The sequence below is a fragment of the Hippopotamus amphibius genome, chromosome X (assembly GCF_030028045.1).
Source record: "Hippopotamus amphibius kiboko isolate mHipAmp2 chromosome X, mHipAmp2.hap2, whole genome shotgun sequence".
Lineage (NCBI taxonomy): Eukaryota > Metazoa > Chordata > Mammalia > Artiodactyla > Hippopotamidae > Hippopotamus > Hippopotamus amphibius.
Genome location: NC_080203.1, coordinates 1,776,926 through 1,796,871, shown reverse-complemented (window position 1 = coordinate 1,796,871; position 19,946 = coordinate 1,776,926). Strand labels below are relative to the sequence as shown.

The window sequence follows — 19,946 nt, the reverse complement described above, 5'->3', positions numbered from 1 at the left end:
GGAGGGTGTGCATAGGTTATATGCAAATACTACACCATTTTATTCAAGAGACTTGAGCACCCGGAGATTTTGGTATCTGCACTGGGGGTGGGGTGTGTGTGTCCTGAGGGATGACTGTATATGGCATTTTGTCCCATGCTTATTACAGTATCAAAGAAAGATGCCCGAGTATTTATCATTAAAAGTCTTGAGGACAAAGAGAGTACAATTAAATATCTAAAGTTGAAGGGCAGACAACACTTGAACGGTTAACAATAAGAATACATCAGGTATCTCAGCTGAGATCTCAGAGTATCTGTGGTAATAAAACAGCGGGTAGGAGTAAAGAAAAAATAATCTCCCAGCTAAGCTGGTGCTCACAATGAATAAGCTGTGTGACTTTAGATACAGCTCATCTCTAAACAGCCATTTCAGAGCTGAGTCAAACAGTGGCCCTGTATTAGCAAGCCTTGGGGAAAAAATGATTGATGAATTTTAAAAAAGGTTGATTTAAAGTATGTACAGTATGTATGTTTAATAGGAAAAGAATTCCTAGCTATGTTGAAGAATGACAAGAGTAAGTGACATTTTTTTTTCATTCAAGAAAAGGGAGGGAGGGAGAGGGATGGGACAGTGGGGTGTGTGTTGAAGTGGGTTTTGCTGAAGTCGCCAGTGACATCCATGTTGAAAATCTAGTAAACATTTTATGTCTCCATATTATGTGGCACTTGACACTACAACCACTCTCTACTTCTTGAAACACTGCCCAAAGAATCATGAGGACTGTGTAGCTTTTAAGGGAAGAAACTAAGCTGAGGTTCAGAGCTGAAGTATCTTGTCCAAAACTAGACAGCTAATAAGTAGCGGAGTCAGTATCTGAATGAAGGTATCCGTGAAGCAAGGGCCTCAGCATTCTCCAGCATCTCCTTTGTCTGGTTAAATGGGAATGCTATTTATGAAAGTGGGAAACGGAGGAGGAAGCATAGGTTCGGTGGTGGGTAAAGAGAGATATAGCTGAGTTACATCATACCCACGCAAAGAACTGACCCAAATTTTACCTGCAGGACATGATTTACAAAAGAAAAAGGGAAGCCATTTAAATAGCTCAGCCGATTTCGTAAATCTCGTGAGACTCGGCACTGTTTGTAACTTACTCTCACACTCACTTCCCCGTCCTTGTAAGTGCATGGCGAAAGGAGAACTGTGCGCATAGTTACGTTCCGAAGTGTAAGATCCGATTGATCCTTTCGTAAGAAGTGAAGCACTGCTACAGTGACGTCATAGTGAGTTACTTTACCACCAAAGTTGGTGGGTCAAACCAACCTCCCATGACAAATATAGGCTGTGGTTTTAATTAAGCAGTTTTCTATAGCCAGTCTTTTTAAAAATTACATTTTCCCAAACATTCGCTTCTAGAAGTTACAAGTCAGTACTCCTTAGAATCATTACAAACAATTTTTTTTTTGTATTACAATACATTTCTTTGCCCTTCTTAGCAAACTGACTTAGATGGAAATTCTGTTAGGACAAGGGATAGAATAAGTGAAGGCCAAAAACCAAAACTGTATTGTAACGTGATGGCTGTCTCAGGGCTCGTATTGTAAACACACTTGTATGTATAATCTCTCATTCTTTTAAAATTCTTTATTACCAGCTGGGGTCTGTGGTTTCTGTTTCAGGAAAATTTTGAGTCAAGCGTAAATGAAAGAATATGGTGCTTAAACTGTTCTTCTTTCACACCAGGAAGTGGGAGGTGTGATTCTGTTGTCCCTTCAGACTGTCTGATACTGAAAGAAAAATTGGACAGCACAGTTGCAGGAAGGGCTCTTGGACAGCCCTCATTTAGACTCAAGTGTATCTTTTGCATTTGGCATTTAGGAGGTAGTTTAGAAGTAATTTTCTCAGGGAAAAATGTAAATCAGGGTAAGGGGCATAGGGTTTATTTTTTAAGTAACATGATTAGGCCTCACGCAGAAGGTAATAGTTGAGCAAAAACCTGAAGGAAGTGAGAGTTGGCTATGCAAATATCTTGCAGAAGAGCACTGTAGGCAGAGAGGAATGGCCAGTGCAAAGGCCCTGAGGAGGAGCATGCCTGGAGTATTTGAGGAAAAGCAGGAAGGCCAGTGTGGCTGGAGCTGAGAGAGGGAGGGGGACAGTGGTAGGAAGTGAGGGCTGGGAGGTAATGGGGGCAGCAGAAGATATGTAGGCCCGCACTGTAGGGTGGCTTGGTTGCCACTGTAGGTGGCATGGTAGGAGTTGAGGAGGAGGTGATAAGAAGGGATCAAATTCTGGTTCTGTTTTGAAGGTAGAACTAACAGAATTAGCTGATAAATTGGGTATAGGGTATCAGATAAAGAGAGGAGTAAAAATAATGTGCTTGTTTCTTGCTTTGAATACCTGGAACGATGGAGTTGCTGCTGATTGAGAAGGGGAAGCCTTGGGAGTAGCAGCTTTTGCGGAGGAAATCAAGTGTGTGCTTTTGGACAAGTTGAGTTTCAAATGTCTGGTAGGCTTTGGATCATGCTGTGAAGACTTCAGATCTTTAAACTTTGCCTCTGTTCAGCTTTTGGTAATCTTTCGACTAATCCTTCCAAGAACAAAGACATATATATACTACCAACCGTAAAATAGATAGCCAGTGGGAAGTTGCTGTATAACAAAGGGAGATCAACTCGATGATGGGTGATGCCTTGGAGGGCCGGGACGGGGAGGGTGGGAGGGAGTCGCGGGAGGGAGGGAATACGGGGATATGTGTATAAATACAGCTGATTGACCTTGGTGTACCTCAAAAACTGGTACGAGTGTAAAGCAATTATATGCCAATAAAAAAATGGGAAAAAAATTGGAAAACAAAACAAAACAAAAACTGTTGTGTAGTGGGGGGTGGGGGGTGGGGTGGGATCCCTTGAGAGATTAGGAGTGCCCTATATACATTACTGATAAGAAAAAAATATCAAATTGTATACTTTAAATATATGCAATTTATTGTATGTCAATTATATCTCAATAAAAGTTCTTAAAAAAAAAAGAAAATGTTGTTATTTGGTGCTTGTTTATGGTTTCCTTTTCAAAAATTGCATAACCATTTAGTGAGATTTTGTTTCTATTCCCTGGAATGTAGTGTGTAATTCTATTGTGGTCACTTCTATACAATGGTTTCCTCAGTCATAGTTTTATACTGCCATTCTTTTAGTATCAAGTCTAATATATTCACTTCCCTAGAAGCTGTCCATCAAAAGGCTTATTCTAAGAAATCTTTTTTCTTTCCTTCCAATGCCTTCCTTTCTTTTGGAGTCCTCCCGGAAGAAATTATCAAATGTTTTGGGAATAACCGAAGTTTTCCATGGTTTTCTTTTTATGGTACATTTCATAGCCTGGCACGAGTAATAAGTTTTATTATGTAATTGCTGATTCCCATAGTATTTCCCTAACCTAGCGAAATGTTTCTACTTTGACAATAGTATTGTCATTAGTATACATCCCTGTTCTGCTTTTAGAGTCTGAATCCTGGGAGGAGTGTATGCTACTGTTATCTTTATGTTTTCACATCTGGGAGATACAGTTTATTGACAACAGATTTTTCTTTTTGTTTATTTGCAGATGTTCGTACACAAGCCATGTACCAGATGATGGATCAAGGCTTTGTAGGACTTATATTTTCCTGTTTCATAGAAGATAAAAATACAAAGGTATTGTGTGTGTGTGTGTGTGTGTGTGTGTGTGTATACAAAAAAAGAAAAATCTTTTTGCAATTTTAATAGGGTGGTCAGGGAAGGTTTCAATGAAAAGGGTCATTCAGTCAGGATGTGAAGAAAGTGAGGGAGCAAGTCTTGTGGATTTCTTGGGGGAAGAGCGTTCCAGGCAGAGGAAATAGCCAGTGAAAAGACCCTCAGGTGAGTGTGGCATGTTGAGGGGACATCGAGGAAGTCAGTGTGGCTGCAGCAGAATGAGGCAGAACATGACTATATGTCCCATTTTGCTTCTGTCAGTCCCACTTTCACCCCATTGTCCCAGTCTCCTATTCAGTTAGCAGCTTTCCTTCTTGGAATTGTCCTGGTTTGGATGATAACTCACATGGTCATCCTACATGAGGTCTGGAAGATAACTGGGGGTGGGGCTGAGGGGCAGGGAGGGAGTGGGTACAGAACCCTTGGCATCCCTGAAGGCAGGAAGAAGTTGCCGGAGTCTAGGAAGGAGATGATGGATTCTTTGATCATCTGGATGCATGGTGGTAGGAGTGGAGGCAATGAGAAGTGGCCAGATTCTGTATCTATTTTGATGGCTAGTAATGGTAACAAGTGCTACCATTTATCATGTATTGAATGGCACTTACTCTTTAGGTGTTTTACATAAATATGCTTGAACCCTGACAACAGCCTGTGAGGATAAAAATGGATAATCAAACTGAAACTCAGAGAAGTTAAGCAGCTCAGTCAATGGCTAGTCTTGTAATTCTGTATTTAGAGTGCTTCTGTTTGAATTTTACATTCAGATCAAGAGGTTTTACTATGTATCACTTCAAACAAAAAGGAGTTTGAATGGTGTCATTCTCAGTTTCTTGGTTCTCATGTTTGTGACCAATTCTCTGCTGTCACATGAGCGGATGTTTCATTGTGGCCACCTCATGTTGACTGAGTATTTGATCCTTCTTACAGAAACTGATTTATGCATATCTGTCTTTGGAATCTCTTCTAACTTTCCACTCCCAGAGGGGCCTTTGAGTTTTAGGTTAGAGTCTACTAAATTGCTGTAACTTTTTCAATATTAATCCTCTGTGTGACCTTTCTTTTTTTCTTTTTTCTCTCTTTTTTTAAGACTGGACGGGTGCTCTACACTTGCTTTCAATCTATACAGGCCCAAAAGAGCTCAGAGTAAGTATGACAGAGATATATGTATGTACTGATGGGTTAATCTCCAGTCCTGGGAATTGATTGTTTTGTTTTATTTTATTTCTCTCATTAGTAAGACACTAAGAATTCTATAGTCTACCTATACATGTTAATGTCTCTGTGAGGAGTTAGAATCTCTTTAGCATCTTGAATATTGGGATCTAGACAGCTAGGATCATACGAGCAAGCAGTCTGTTCATTGCAGTTACATCACCACAGCCCTGTCCCACATTTCCTTTTCTGCATTATTCTAAACTGAGCTGCACTGTTACTTTCCCTTTCTCTGATGAATTGGAAAACAAAGACTGAGTATGCAGACTCTTATAGACTTGTATAAGCTCTTGTCTTTGCTGTGCCATAAACTTGATTATAGAATTACAGTATCTCATTTAAATGTTTTCATAGCTTTGTTTCCTCATTTAAATTCAATTCAACCTAAATTAGCAAATACAGTATCTACTGTTTGCCAAGCACCATGGTAGGCACCAAGGGGGCAGAGATGAAAGCCAAGTTCATTATCTAATTGGGAGACAGAAGCAAAGAATGCCTTAAATTTTTTTCTTATAATATTTGTCAATTTATTATTATAGCATTATTTGAAATAGCAAAGAATTGGGGAAAATAACAGATGTCTATCACTACAGAACTGATTAAATAAATTATGATGCATCTAAATAATGGAATAATATTCAGCTATTAAAAATATGAGGGGACTTCCCTGGCGGTCCAGTGGTTAAGACGCTCTGCTTCCACTGCAGGGGGCTCAGGTTCAATACCTGCTTGGGGAACTAAGATCCCACATGCCAAAAAAAAAAATGAGGAAGCTCAGTAGTGATACATAAATATCTCCAAGATACACTGCTAAATGAAAAAGGCAAGGTACAAGAATGGTATGTGTAGAATGCTACCATTCATGTAAGGATATGGAAAAGAAATATATACATGACACACCAGCCTACTTGCTTGTAAAGACACAGAATATCTGGAAGGAAACATATCTGTCACATCAGCAGAGGGGAAGTGGGGAGGAGTAGGAGACTTAATTGTATCTTTACATAGCTTTGGAATGTTGAACCATACACAAGTGTTAATTTTTAAATTTTTCATCAAAGTAATAGAGGCATTTGCATAAAAATATCAAATGGTAAAGAAGAATTTATGAGAAATACTGTCACTCCACAGGAGAAACCACTTCTTTCTCCTAATTTTGTTTCTAGTTCTTCTGATGTTTACTTTGATATCTCTAAATAATATACTTTTGATACTCTTTCTTGATTTGCTAATTTTAGATATTAACTATTCTTATTATGTTATCTTGCTCTCACAAATGCGGATTTAGCTCACGTACACTGCCTTATCTCCATTCTGCCTATTGTAGTTCTATTACTACTTTTTGTTCTTCTGTTGTTACTATTCTAATCTTAAATAAAGTTTGCCCCTTTATTTATCCCATCAACAACAGACGGTAGACAATATCTTTTGGCTCCCTAGTGTTATTTGCAGCTTTACCATAAACCTTTATATTCTCACAGTTGCAAACAACTGTGTTCTGTGTTGTAATCACAGTTGTGTTTTCTGTGCTTTGTGTACTAGTTGATAAATGTTTATATTGTTATGATTATATAAATATTGTTCCACGTACAACCAAGCACTGTGAAGTAGTATACTACGATTCCATTTCCATTCTTGTATAGCTTTTTGCTTTATCATGGGGTTTTGAATGGCTTTTTCTTACTTATTTCTCTGCCTTTATCACCTCCCTGAGTTCCAGATTCTTAGGAGTAAAATGGAAATCTTTGGAATCCTTGCTTTTTCTATGATCGCTCCCTAAAGCCCTCCATCTTCCTACACTAATCAGGTCTCAGCTGACTTTCCTTCACTATTCTCCTGGGTTGGATCCATTGTTGTCTGGATTTCATGTCATTTTTCTTGGTTCACTCTGCCATTTTGCTGTTAAAGCCCCTCTAGTAACTTCCTAAGAAAGGTGTGCATTTGAGCTAAACCTTCTGAGTCTGTGCTTGCCTGAAAATGTTTTTATTCTTCATTAATAACCATAATGGATAAAGAATTCTAAATTGACATTTTCCCCGTTAGAACATTAAAATTGAGAAAGTGACTAGAGAGGGACTTCCCTGGTGGTGCAGTGGTTAAGAATCCCTCTGCCAAGGTAGGGGGCACAGGTTCAAGCCCTGGTTCGGGACAATCCCACATACTGTGGAACAACTAAGCCCGTGCACCACAACTACTGAGCCTGTGCTCTAGAGCCTGCAAGACACAGCCACTCAGCCTGCGCACCACAACTACTGAAGCCTGTGTGCCTAGAGCCTGTGCTCTGCAACAAAAGAAGCCACCACAATGAGAAGTCTGTGCACCACAGCGAAGAGTAGCCCCTGCTCGCTGCAACTAGAGAAAGCCTGCATGTAGCAACTAAGACCCAATGCAGCCAAAAATAAATTTAAAAAATTTTTAAAAAAGGAAAGAAAAGAAAAAAAGAAAAGAAAAGAAAACGTGACTAGAGACATCAACAAAAAATGGCAGAACAGGAAACTTCAAAAATCCTCCACAAAAGTAGTGAATAATCTGGCAAAAACTATCAGAATCAACTATATTGGAACTCTAGAAACTAATCAATATTTTATAGCAACCAGGCAAATACTAAATCCAGGAAAAAACACCAGAATTTCAGCATTTAAGGAAATCTCTGTCAAGTCACTAGATGGCCACTAACCTAACAGGACAGAGACCTCAATTGCCACATATAACAAGGAATATAGACTATAAAAAATTAGTTCAGGAAAGTCACTAAACACACAAACAAAATCAGATAAAACAGGCAGCAACAACAAACCCTGGGGAGGGGGTAGAATATGATTTCCATAGTTATAATATTCAAAATGTCCAACTTTTAAAAACAACAAAAAGGCATGCACAGAAACAAATTATGGGCAGTAAGCAGGAAAAAGAAATTAATGAAAACATTCTTGGAGGAAGCCAAGGCATTGGGCTTACTAGACAAAGACTGTCTATCAACTATTTAAAATCGTCTCAAAAAGCTAAAGGAAATGATATACAAAGAACTAAAGAAAACCATGAGATTGATAGAGAATATCTAATAGAAAATATCAATAAAGAGAGAAATTATATAAAGGAACCAAATAGGAATTCTAGAAGTGAAAAGTACAGTGAGGGAAGTGAAAAATTCACTAGATAGTTTCAACAGCAGGTTTGAGAAGACAAAAGAAAGAATCACCAAACTTCAAGATAGGTGAATTGACATTACCCAGTCTGAGGAGCACAAAGAAAAAAAAAAAAAGAATGAAGAAACATGAAGAGCCTGAGACCTGTGGGACATCTTAAAACATTATTAGTGTACTCATAATAGGAATCCCAGTAGCAGATGAGAGAGAGAAAAGGGCAGAAAATGTACACAAAGAATTAATGGTCAAGAACATCCCAAATTTGCTATTTGAAGAGATTATAGTCAAAAACTTCCCTAACATGGGAAAGGAAATAGGTACCCAAGTTCAGGAAGCACAGAGAGTCCCAGGCACGATAAACCCGAGGAAAAACATGCCAAAACACATAGTAGTCAAATTGACAAAAATTAAAGACAAAGAAAAATTATTAAAAGCAACAAGGGAAAAATGACAAATAACATACAAGGGAAATCCCATAAGGTTAACAGCTGATTTCTCAGCAGAAACTCTGCAAGCCAGAAGGGAGTGGCATGACATATTTAAAGTGATGACAGGGAAGAACCTACAACCAAGAATACTCTACCCAGCAAGGATCTCATTCAGATTCAACAGAGAAATCAGAAGCTTTACAGACAAGCAAAAGCTAAGAGAATTTAGCACCACCAAACCAGCTTTACAACAAATGCTAGAGGAACTTCTCTAAGTGGGAAACACACAAAAGGACCTATAAAAACAAACCTAAAACAATTAAGAAAATGGTAATAGAAACATACATATCGATAATTCCCTTGAATGTAAATGGACTGAATGCACCAACCAAAAGACACAGACTGGCTGAATGGATACAAAAACAAGACCCGTATATATGCTGTCTACAAGAGATCCACTTCAGACCTAGGGACACATACAGACTGAAAGTGAGGGGATGGAAAAAGATATTCCATGCAAATGGAAACCAAAAGAAAGCTGGAGTAGCGATACTCATATCGGATAAAATAGACTTTAAAATAAAAAATGGTTACAAGAGACAAGAAAGGACACTACATAATGATCAAGGGATCCATCCAAGAAGAGGAGATAACAATTATATATGCACCAAATGTAGGAGCACATCAATACGTAAGGCAAATGCTAACAACTATGAAAGAGGAAATCGACAGTACCACAATCATAGTGGGGGACTTTAACACCCCCCTTACAGCAATGGACAGATCATGCAGACAGAAAATTAAAAAGGAAACACAAGCTTTAAATGCACAACAGACCAGATAGATTTAATTGATACTTACAGGACATTCCATCCAAAAACAGCAGATTACACTTTCTTCTCAAGTGCACATGGAACATTCTCCACGATAGATCACATCTTGGGACATAAATCAAGCCTCAGTAAATTTAAGAAAATTGAAATTGTATCAAGCATCTTTTCTGACCATGATGCCATGAGATTAGAAATCAGTTGCAGAGAAAAAAAACTGTAAAAAACACGAACACATGGAGGCTGAATAATACCCTATTAAATAAGCAAGAGATCACTGAAGAAATCAAAGAGTAAATAAAAAAATACCTAGAGACAGGAAGGGAGGGAATACGGGGATATGTGTATAAAAACAGATGATTGAACCTGTGTACCCCCCCCAAAAAAAATACCTAGAGACAAATGACAATGAAAACACAACGATCCAAAACCCATGGGATGCAGCAAAAGCAGTTCTAAGGGGGAAGTTTATAGTGATACAATCCTACCTCAAGAAACAAGAAAAATCTCGAATAAACAACCTAACCTTACACCTAAAAGAATTAGAGAAAGAAGAACAAAGGAAGCCCAAAGTGAGCAGAAGGAAAGAAATCATTAAGATCAGATCAGAAATAAATGGAAAAGAAATGAAGGAAACAATAGCAAAGATCAATAAAACTAAAAGCTGGTTCTTTGAGAAGATAAACAAAATTGATAAACCTTTAGCCAGACTCATCAAGAAAAAGAGGGAGAGGACTCAAATCAGTAAAATTAGAAATGAAACAGGAGAAGTTACAATGGACACCACAGCAATAAGAAGCATCATAAGAGACTACTACAAGCAACTATATACCAATAAAAAGGACAACCTAGAAGAAATGGACAAATTTATAAAAAGGTATAAGCTTCCAAGACTGAATCAGGAAGAAATAGAAAATATGAGCAGACCAATCACAAGTAATGAAATTGAAACTGTGATTAAAAATCTCCTAACAAACAAACGTCCAGGACCAGATGGCTTCACAGGTGAAGTCTATCAAACATTTAAAAGAAGAGCTAACACCCATCTTTCTCAAACTCTTCCAAAAAATTGCCGAGGAAGGAACACTCCCAAACTCATTCTATGAGGCCACCATCACGCTGATACCAAAACCAGACAAAGATACTACAAAAAAGCAAAATTACAGACCAATATCACTGATGAATATAGATGCAAAAATCCTCAACAAAATAGTAGCCAACAGAATCCAACAGCACATCAAAAGGATCATACACCATGATCAAGTGGGATTTATCCCTGGAATGCAAGGATTCTTCAATATATGCAAATCAATCAATGTGATACACCATATTAACAACTTAAAGAATAAAAACCATATGATCATCTCAATAGATGCATAAAAAGCTTTTGACAAAATTTAACACCCATTTATGATAAAAACTCTCCAGGAGGTGGGCATAGAGGGAACCTACTTCAACATAATAAAGGCCATATATGACAAACCCACAGCAAACATCATTCTCAATGGTGAAAAACTGAAAGCATTCCCTCTAAGATCAGGAACAAGACAAGGATGTCCACTCTCTCCACTACTATTCAACTTAGTTTTGGAAGTCCTTGCCACAGCAATCAGAGAAGAAAAAGAAATAAAAGGAATCCACATTGGGAAAAAAGTAAAACTGTCACTGTTTGCAGATGACATGACACTATACATAGAAAATCCTAAAGATGCCACCAGAAAACTACTTGAGCTAATCAATGAATTTGGTAAAGTTGCAGGATACAAAATTAACACATAGAAATCTCTTGCATTTCCACTAACAATGAAAGATCAGAAAGAGAAATTAAGGAAACAGTCCCATTCACCATTGCAACAAAAAGAATAAAATAACTAGGAATAAACCTACCTAAGGAAGTAAAAGACCTGTACTCAGAAAACTATAAGACAGTGATGAAAGAAATCAAAGATGACACAAACATGATATACCATGTTCTTGGATTGGAAGAATCAACATTGTGAAAATGACTATACTATCCAAAGCAATCTACATATTCAATGCAATCCCTATCAAATTACCAATGGCAGTTTTTACAGAAGTAGAACAAAAAGTCCTAAACTTTGTATGGAAACGCATAAGACCCCGAATAGCCAAAGCAATCTTGAGAAGGAAAGACGCAGTTGGTGGAATCAGGCTTCCTGACTTCAGGCTATACTACAAGCCTGCAGTGATCAAGACAGTATTGTACTGGCACAAACACAGAAATATAGATCAATGGAACAGGATAGAAAGCCCAGAGATAAACTGTGGTCAACTAATCTATGACAAAGGAGGCAAGGATATACAATGGAGAAAAGGCAGCCTCTTCAATAAGTGGTGCTGGGAAAAGTGGACAGCTACATGTGAAAGAATGAAATTAGAATACTCCCTAACAAACACCATACACAAAAATAAACTCAAAATGGATTAAAGACCTACATGTAAGGCCAGACACTATAAAACTCCTAGAGGAAAACATAGGAAGAACACTCTTCGACGTAATTCACAGCAAGATCTTTTTTGACCCACCGCTTAGAGTAATGGACATAAAAATAAATAAGTGGGACCTAATGAAACTTAACCTTCTGCACAGCAAAGGAAACTGTAAACAAGACAAAAAGACAACCCTCAGAATTGGAGAAAATATTTGCAAATGAATCAACAGACAAAGGATTAATCTCCAAAGTATGTAAACAGTTCATGCAGATCAATATCAAAAAAACAACCCAATCCAAAAATGGGCAGAAGACCTAAATAGGCGTTTCTCCAAAGAAGACATACGAATGGCCAGGAGGCACATGAAAAGCTGCTCAACATCACTAGTTATTAGAGAAATGCAAATCAAAACTACAGTGAGGTTATCACCTCACACCGGTTAGAATGGGCATCATCAGAAAATCTACAAACAGTAAATGCTGGAGAGGGTGTGGAGAAAAGGGAATGCTCTTGCACTGTTGGTGGAAGTATAAATTGATACAGCCACTATGGAGAACAGTATGGAGGTTCCTTACAAAACTAAAAATAGAGTCACCATATGACCCAGCAATCCCACTACTGGTCATATACCCAGAGAAAACCATAATTCAAAAAGACACATGCACCCCAGTGTTCAGTGCAGCACTGTTTACAATAGCCAGGACATGGAAGCAACCTAAATGTCCATCAACAGATGAATAGATAAAGAAGATGTGGTATATAGACATACAATGGAATATTACTCAGCCATAAAAAGAAACGAAATTGGGACATTTTTAGAGACATGGATGGACCTAGAGACTGTGATTCAGAGTGAAATAAGTCAGAAAGAGGAAAACAAATATCGTATATTAATGCATATATGCAGAATCTAGAAAACTGGTACAGATCAACTGATTTGCAAGGCTGAATTAGAGACACAGATGTAGAGAACAAACATATAGACACCAAGGGGGTAGTGGGGGAGGTGAGGTTTGGTGAAATGAATTGGGAGATTGGTATTGCCATATATACATTACTAATAAGAAAAAAATATCAAATTGTACACTTTAAATATCTGCAGTTTATTGTATGTCAATTATATATCAACAAAAGTTCTTTAAAAAATACAAAAACAAAACAAAACAAAATCCCAAATTTGTGAAAGGTATGAACCTATACATCCAAGAATCTCAACTCCAAGCAGGATAAACTCAAGAAGATCCACATCGAGGTATAATCAGTGTCAGAAGCGAAAGACAATCTTGAACACAAGAATAGAAGTGACTCATTACATGCAAGGCATTCTCAGTAAGATTGAGGGGCAATTTCTCATCAGAAAACAGGGAGGCCAAAAGGCAGTGGGCTGACATTTAAATACTGATTTAGGAAAACAAACAGAAAAACTGAAAATAACAATAACAAGAAGAAAACAACTACCAGGCAAGAATTCTATATCTCGCCAAACTGTCCTTTATAAGTGAAAGAGATATTAAGATATCCCCAGATAAACAAAATTGCGAGTGTTTTGTCATTAGTAGACCTGCCCTATGAGAAATGCTATAGGGAGTCCTTCAGGCTGAAATGGAAGGACACTAGACAATAAATTGAATCCACACAAAGAAATAACACCAGGAAGGGTAAGTATATAGTTAAATACAAAAGTCAGTATTAATGTATTTTCTGTTTGTAACTCCTTTTTCCCCCTGTGTGATTTAAAAGACAACTACATAAAGCAAGAGTTACAAATCTAAGTTGATAGACACATATTATATAAAGATGTAATTTGTAATAATAACAACACAAAGGTATGGGAATAGAGCTGTATAGGAACATTGTGTATTTGATTGAAACTAAGTTAGTATAATCTGAACTAAATTGTTAATTGTAATTTCCAGGGAAAACATTAAGAAAAGAGATATATAGTAAAGAGATACAGAGAAAGAAAGGAAGCAAGCAAAATAATGTACTAGAAAATGTCTTTCTAATACAAAAGGCAGTAATGGAAGAATTGAGGAACAAAAAATGATATAAGACATAGCAATTATAAACATATGTACCTAACTAAAGGACCCCAAAATACATCACACAAGAATTGACAGAATTGAAGGTAGAAGTAGACAGTTCAGCAATGCTAGTGGGAGACTTCAACACCCCACTTTCAATAAAGGATAGAACGGTTAGAAAAAAATAATGAAATAGAAGACTTGAATAGCACTATAAACAAACTACACTTAATAGACACATACAGAATTCTGCACCCAACAACAGCTAAATACACATCCTTCCCAAGTACACATAAAACTTTCTCCAGGATAAACCACATGTTAGTTCACAAAACAGGCCTCAGTAAAATTCTGAAGACCAGAATCAAAGCATCTTCTACAAAAATGGAATGGAATGTCAAATCAGTTACAGAAAGAAATCTGGAAAATTCAGAAATATGTGGAAATTTGAAAACATGCTCTTAAACAGCCAGTGTTTAAGAGAGAGAAGAAATCACAAGAGAAATTAGAAAATACTTTGAGACTATTGAAAATGAAAACACAACATACCAAGATTTATGAGATGCAGCAAAAGCAGTGCTCAGAGGTGAATTTATAGCTATACATGCCTACTTTAAAAAAGAACTCAAATCAGTAATCTAACTTTACACTTTAAGGAACTAGAAGAAGAAATGCAAACTAAATTCAAAGCAATTAGAAGGAAGGAAATAATAGAGTGAAGACAAACAAAATAGGGAATATAGAAACAGTAGAATCAAAGAAACCAAAAGTTCATTCTTTGAAAAGATCAGCAAAAATTGACATATCCTTAGCTAGAGTGACAAAGAAAAAGATGACAGAAGACCCAAATAACAAACCTGAAATAAAAGTAGGGATGTTACTACTGACTTCACAGAAATAAAAAATGATTATAAGGTAAAACTGAACAATTGTTAGATAACCTAAATGAAGTGGACAAATTCCTAGGAACACATGAATTGCCAAAACTGGCTCAAAAAGAAATAGAAAACCTGAACAGACCTATAAAGATTAAATAGATTGAATCAGTATTTAAAAACATCTCAACAAAGAAAACCCCAAGACCAGATGACTACACTGTCAATTCTTCCACACATTTAAAGAAAGATTAACACTAATCCTTCTCAAACTCTTTCCAAAAATAGAAGAGAAGGGAACACTTTTAATTCATCTTTGAGGACAATATTACCCTGATACCAAAGCCAGACAAAGATATCACCAAAAAAAAAATTACAGTGATATTCATTATGAATACAGATGCAAAAATCCTCAACAAAATCCTACCATACTGAATCCAGTAGCACATTAAAAAGATTATACATCATGATCAAGTGGGATTTATCCCTGGCATAGAAGTGAGGTTCAACATAAGAAAATCAACTGATTAATGCTCCATATTAATAGAATGAAGAACCCCCCCCCCCATGATTGATGCACAAAAAGCATTTGACAAATTGCAACATCCTTTCATAATAAAAACATTCAGAACTAGGAATCTAGGGAACATTCTTCAACATTTTTGGGCTTTTATGAAAACCCACAGCTAACATTTTCTCAATGGTGAAAAGCTTTCTCCCATATGATGAGGAACAAGACAAGGATGCCCACTTTCACCACTGTTATTCAATATTTTACTGGTAGTTCTAGACAAAACAATTAGGCAAAAAAAGAAGTAAAAGGCATCCAAATTGGAAAGTAAGAAGTAAAACTATCTGTTTGCAGATTGTGTGATCCTATATATAGAAAATCTGAACAAAGCTACTAGAGTTGATAAACGAATTCAGCAAGGGTGCAGTGTTCAAAATCAGTGCACAAAAATCAGTTGTATTTCTACACACCAGCAATGAACAATCTAAAAAGGAAATTTAAAAAATTCATTTACAACAGCATATAAAATAATAAAATACTTAGGAAAAAATTTAACCAAGAATGGGAAAGACTTGTAAAGTTAAAACTAGAGTACATTGCGGAAAGAAAGAACACCTAAATAAATCAAAAGACATCCCTTGTTTATGGATTGGAAGACACAATATCATTAAGATGACAGTACTTCCCAAAGATTCAATAAAATCTGTATTAAAATTCCAATGGCCCCTTTTAAAAAAATGGAAAAGATGATCCCAAAATTTATATGGAATTGCAAGGTGCCCTGAATAGTCATGATAATATCAAGAAAGAAGAGTAAAGTTGGAGGAATCATACTTCCAGATTTCAGAACTTACTACAAAGTCTCACTAACCAAAACTTTGTGGACCTGGCATAACTAGAGACAGGCACCAATGGAATAAAATTGAGAGTGTACAAATAAACCTGCATTTCTATGGCCAACTGATTTTCAACAAGGGTACTCATCATTCAATGAGGAAAGAAGTCTTTTCAACTAGTGGTTCTGGGGCAACTGGTTATCCACATACACTATATATAAAAATTAAGTCAAAATAGATCAATAAGCTAAATAGAAGAGCTAAAGGTATAAAATGCTTAGAAGAAAACATAGGGGTAAATCTTCATGACATTGGATTTGGTAGTGGAATCTTAGATATAACACCAAAAGCATGAATAACAACAGGAAACAGATAAATTGGATTTCATAAAAACTATTTTTTTTTCTGCATCAAAAGACATCTAAATTCAGCTGATTCACTTTGTTATACAGCAGAAACTGGCACAACAGTGTAAAGCAATTATACTCCAATAAAGATCTGAAAAAAAAAAAGACATTATCAAGAAAGTGAAAGGACAACCTACAGAATAGGAGAAAACATATGCGAGTCTTGTATCTGAATGGGTCTAGTATCCCCAGTATATAAGGATCTCTTCAGCTCAGCAACAAAATGACAATTCAGTTTAAAAATAGGCACAGGACTTGGATATACATTTCTCCAAAGAAGATGTATAAAAGGGCAACAAGCTCACGAAAACACACTCAACATCATTAGTCATTTGGAAAATGCAAGTCAAAACTATAACAAGGTACCACTTTATATTCACTGAGTTGACTGTAATTTAAAAAATGGAGAATAGCAAGAATTGACAAAGATGTGGCAAAATTGGAACCTTCAGACTTTGTTGGTGGGGAATGTAAAATGGTGTGGCTGCTGTGGAAAACAGTTTGGTGGGGGCGGGGGGAGGTTCTTCAAAAGTTAAACATAGAATTCTCATATGACCTAGCAACTCTATTCCTAGGTACATACCAAAAAGAATTGAAAACAGGTACTCAAACACTTGTACATGAATATTCATAGCAGTGCTGTTCACGATAGCCAAAAGTTGGAAACAACCCAAATGTCCATCAGCTGATGAATGGGTAAACAAAATTTAGTGTATCCATTCAATGGGCTATTACTCATCATAAAAAACGAATGAGGTCCTGAAACATACTACAATATGGAAGAATCTTGAAAACATGCTAAGTGAAAGAAGCCAAACAAAACAGGTCACGTATTGTATGATTTCATTTATATGAAGTATCTAGAATAGAGACAGAAAGCACATCGGTGGTTGGCATAGGTTGGTTGGAGGGAAGGATGGGGAGCAGCTGCTTTAATTGATATGAGGTTTTATTTTGGGGTGATGAAAATGTTTTAGAACTAGATAGGGGTTGTGGTCCTACAGCATTGGAAAAGTACTAAATTCTACTGAATTGTTTCCTTTAAAATGGATAATTTTATGTTATGTGAATTTCACCTCAAGTTTTAAAAATGGGCAAAGGACTTGAGTAGACATTTCTCCAAGGAAGATATACAAATGGCCAATAAGCACAAAAACAGCTGCCCAACATCATTCGTCTTTAGGGAAATGCGAATAAAAACTGTAATGAGATACTAGTTACTACCCACTAGGATGGCTATAATTTTTTTTTAAAGGAAAATAATGGTTGCTGAGGATGTGGAGAAAAGGAGGCTTGACCAATTGTGGGTGGGAATCTAGAATTGTTCAGATGGCTGTGAAAAAGTTTGGTGACTCCTCAAAAATGTATACATTGAATTACCATATGACCTAGCAATTGCACTCCTAGGTATATATCAGAGACAATTGAAAACAGGTGTTCAAACAAAAACGTGTACTTGAATATTCATAGCAGCATTGTCCATAAATAGACAAAAAATGTAAACAACCCAAATGTCCATCAGCTGATAAGTGGATAAACAAAATGCAGTGTATGTAGCCATTCAATGGGATTTTCCATCATAAAGGGAAATGAAGTGCTGATAAATGCTGTAATCTAGAATACATGCTAAGAGAAAGAAGTTTGATGCAAAAGGCCATAATGTGGTATGAAATGTCCAGAATAGGGAAATCTGTAGAGACAAAAATTAGGAGAGGGAGGTAAACTGGGAGTATATTAGTTTGCTAGGGCTGCCATAAAAAATACCACCAACTGAGTGGCTTAAACAACAGAAATTTATCTTCCCACAGTTCTGGAGGCTGGAAGTCCAAGATCAAGGTGCTGGCAGATTTAGTTTCTTCTGAGGCCTCTTCCTGACTTGCAGATGGCTGGCTTCTCATTGTGTCCTCACATGGCCTTTCCTCTGCACATGTGCATCCCTGGTGTCACCATGCATGTCCAAATTTCCCCTTCTTATACGGACACCAGTCAGATTGGATTTGGGCCCAAACTTAACAGCGTCATTTTACTTTAATCACCTCTTCAAAGGCCCTGTCTCCAAATACAGAATTCAAGCCATAACAGGGAGTGACTGCTTAATAAGTGTGGGCTTTCTTTTTTGGGTGATGAAAATATTACAAAATTAGGTAACAGTAATGGTTGCCAACATTGTGAATGTACAGCATGTCCCTGAATCACACACTTTGAAATCGTTACAGTGGTGACTTTTATGTTCTCTGAATTTTACCTCAAAAAGAACTCCTAGAAGTAGAGCTTGGTGCTGAAAAGTCCCCTCTTCCCACTTCTATTTAACTTTGTGCTGGAAGTCTTACTGCAGTAAAGCAAGGAATAAAAGGCATATAGATTGAAAAGAATAAATTGATCCCCATTTGCATAAGACATGGTTATCTACATAGAAAATCCCAAGGAATCTATAAAGAAATTCCTAGAACTAATAAGTGAGTTAAGTGATGTCACAGGATGCAGTGTCAACACACAAAAGCAGTATTTCTATATGCTAGTGATAGAAAATCCGAAACAAAATTTTAAGACAGTACTACAAAAAATGAAACACTTAGGTGTAAATTTATCAAAATCTATCAAACCTATATGCTGAAAACCACAGAATGTTGATGAAAGAATCAAGGAAAATCTAATTAAATGAAAAGATATACCATGTTTATGGATTGGAAGTTTCCACAGTAAAGATTTCAGTTCTTCTCAAATTAATCTATGGATTTAGAGCAATAGCAGTCAAAATTTCAGCAAGACTTTTTTGCAGATAGAAACAAACTGATTCTAAAATTTATATGGAAAGGCAAAAGAACTTGAATACCTTAAACAATGTTGAAAAGTTGGAGGAATCACACTAACCAATTTTAGGACTTACTATGAAATGATAATAATCAAAACAGTGTGGTGTTGGTTAAGGGATAAACACCTAGATTAGCGGAACAGAATAGAGTTCAGAAATGGACCCCCACAAAGATGGCCAGTTGATCTTTGACAAAATGGAAATTTAGTGGAGAAAGAATAGCATTTTTAGAACATGGCATAAGGACAGTTAGACTACCATATACAAAATAAATGTCAATCTAAACCTCATACCAAACAAAAATTAAAAGGGATGTTAGGTCCAACTAGAAAACATAAGAGTATGAAAGCTTTAGAGGAAAAGGTAGAAAATCTATATGATATTGGGCTTGTCAACAAGTTCTTATTCTTGGAACCAAAAGCATTTTCCATTAACTTATTTACAAGACAGAAATAGAGTCACAGACAGAAAACAAACTGTTACCGGGGGAAAGGGGAAGGGGAGGGATAAATTGGGAGATTGGTATTGATATACACACACACACACACACACACACACACACACACACACACACATACACACACACACACATACATACACACATATAATAGATAACTAATAAGGACCTACTGTATAGCACAGGGAACCCTACTCAATACTCTGTAATGACCAATATGGGAAAATAATCTAAAAAAGAATGGATA

General features: G+C 36.7%; 1 protein-coding gene across 2 annotated transcripts in view; it reads left to right on the top strand.

Moving 5' to 3' along the window:
* BRCC3 (BRCA1/BRCA2-containing complex subunit 3) overlaps positions 1-19,946 on the top strand; it is a 71,485-nt gene that overhangs the window by 16,519 nt on the left and 35,020 nt on the right. For both annotated transcript variants that reach the window (XM_057718333.1, XM_057718334.1), the window contains 2 exons: positions 3,580-3,668; positions 4,795-4,850. In XM_057718333.1, coding sequence (XP_057574316.1) covers positions 3,580-3,668; positions 4,795-4,850 — 145 coding nt within the window. The remainder of the gene's footprint in view (positions 1-3,579; positions 3,669-4,794; positions 4,851-19,946) is intronic.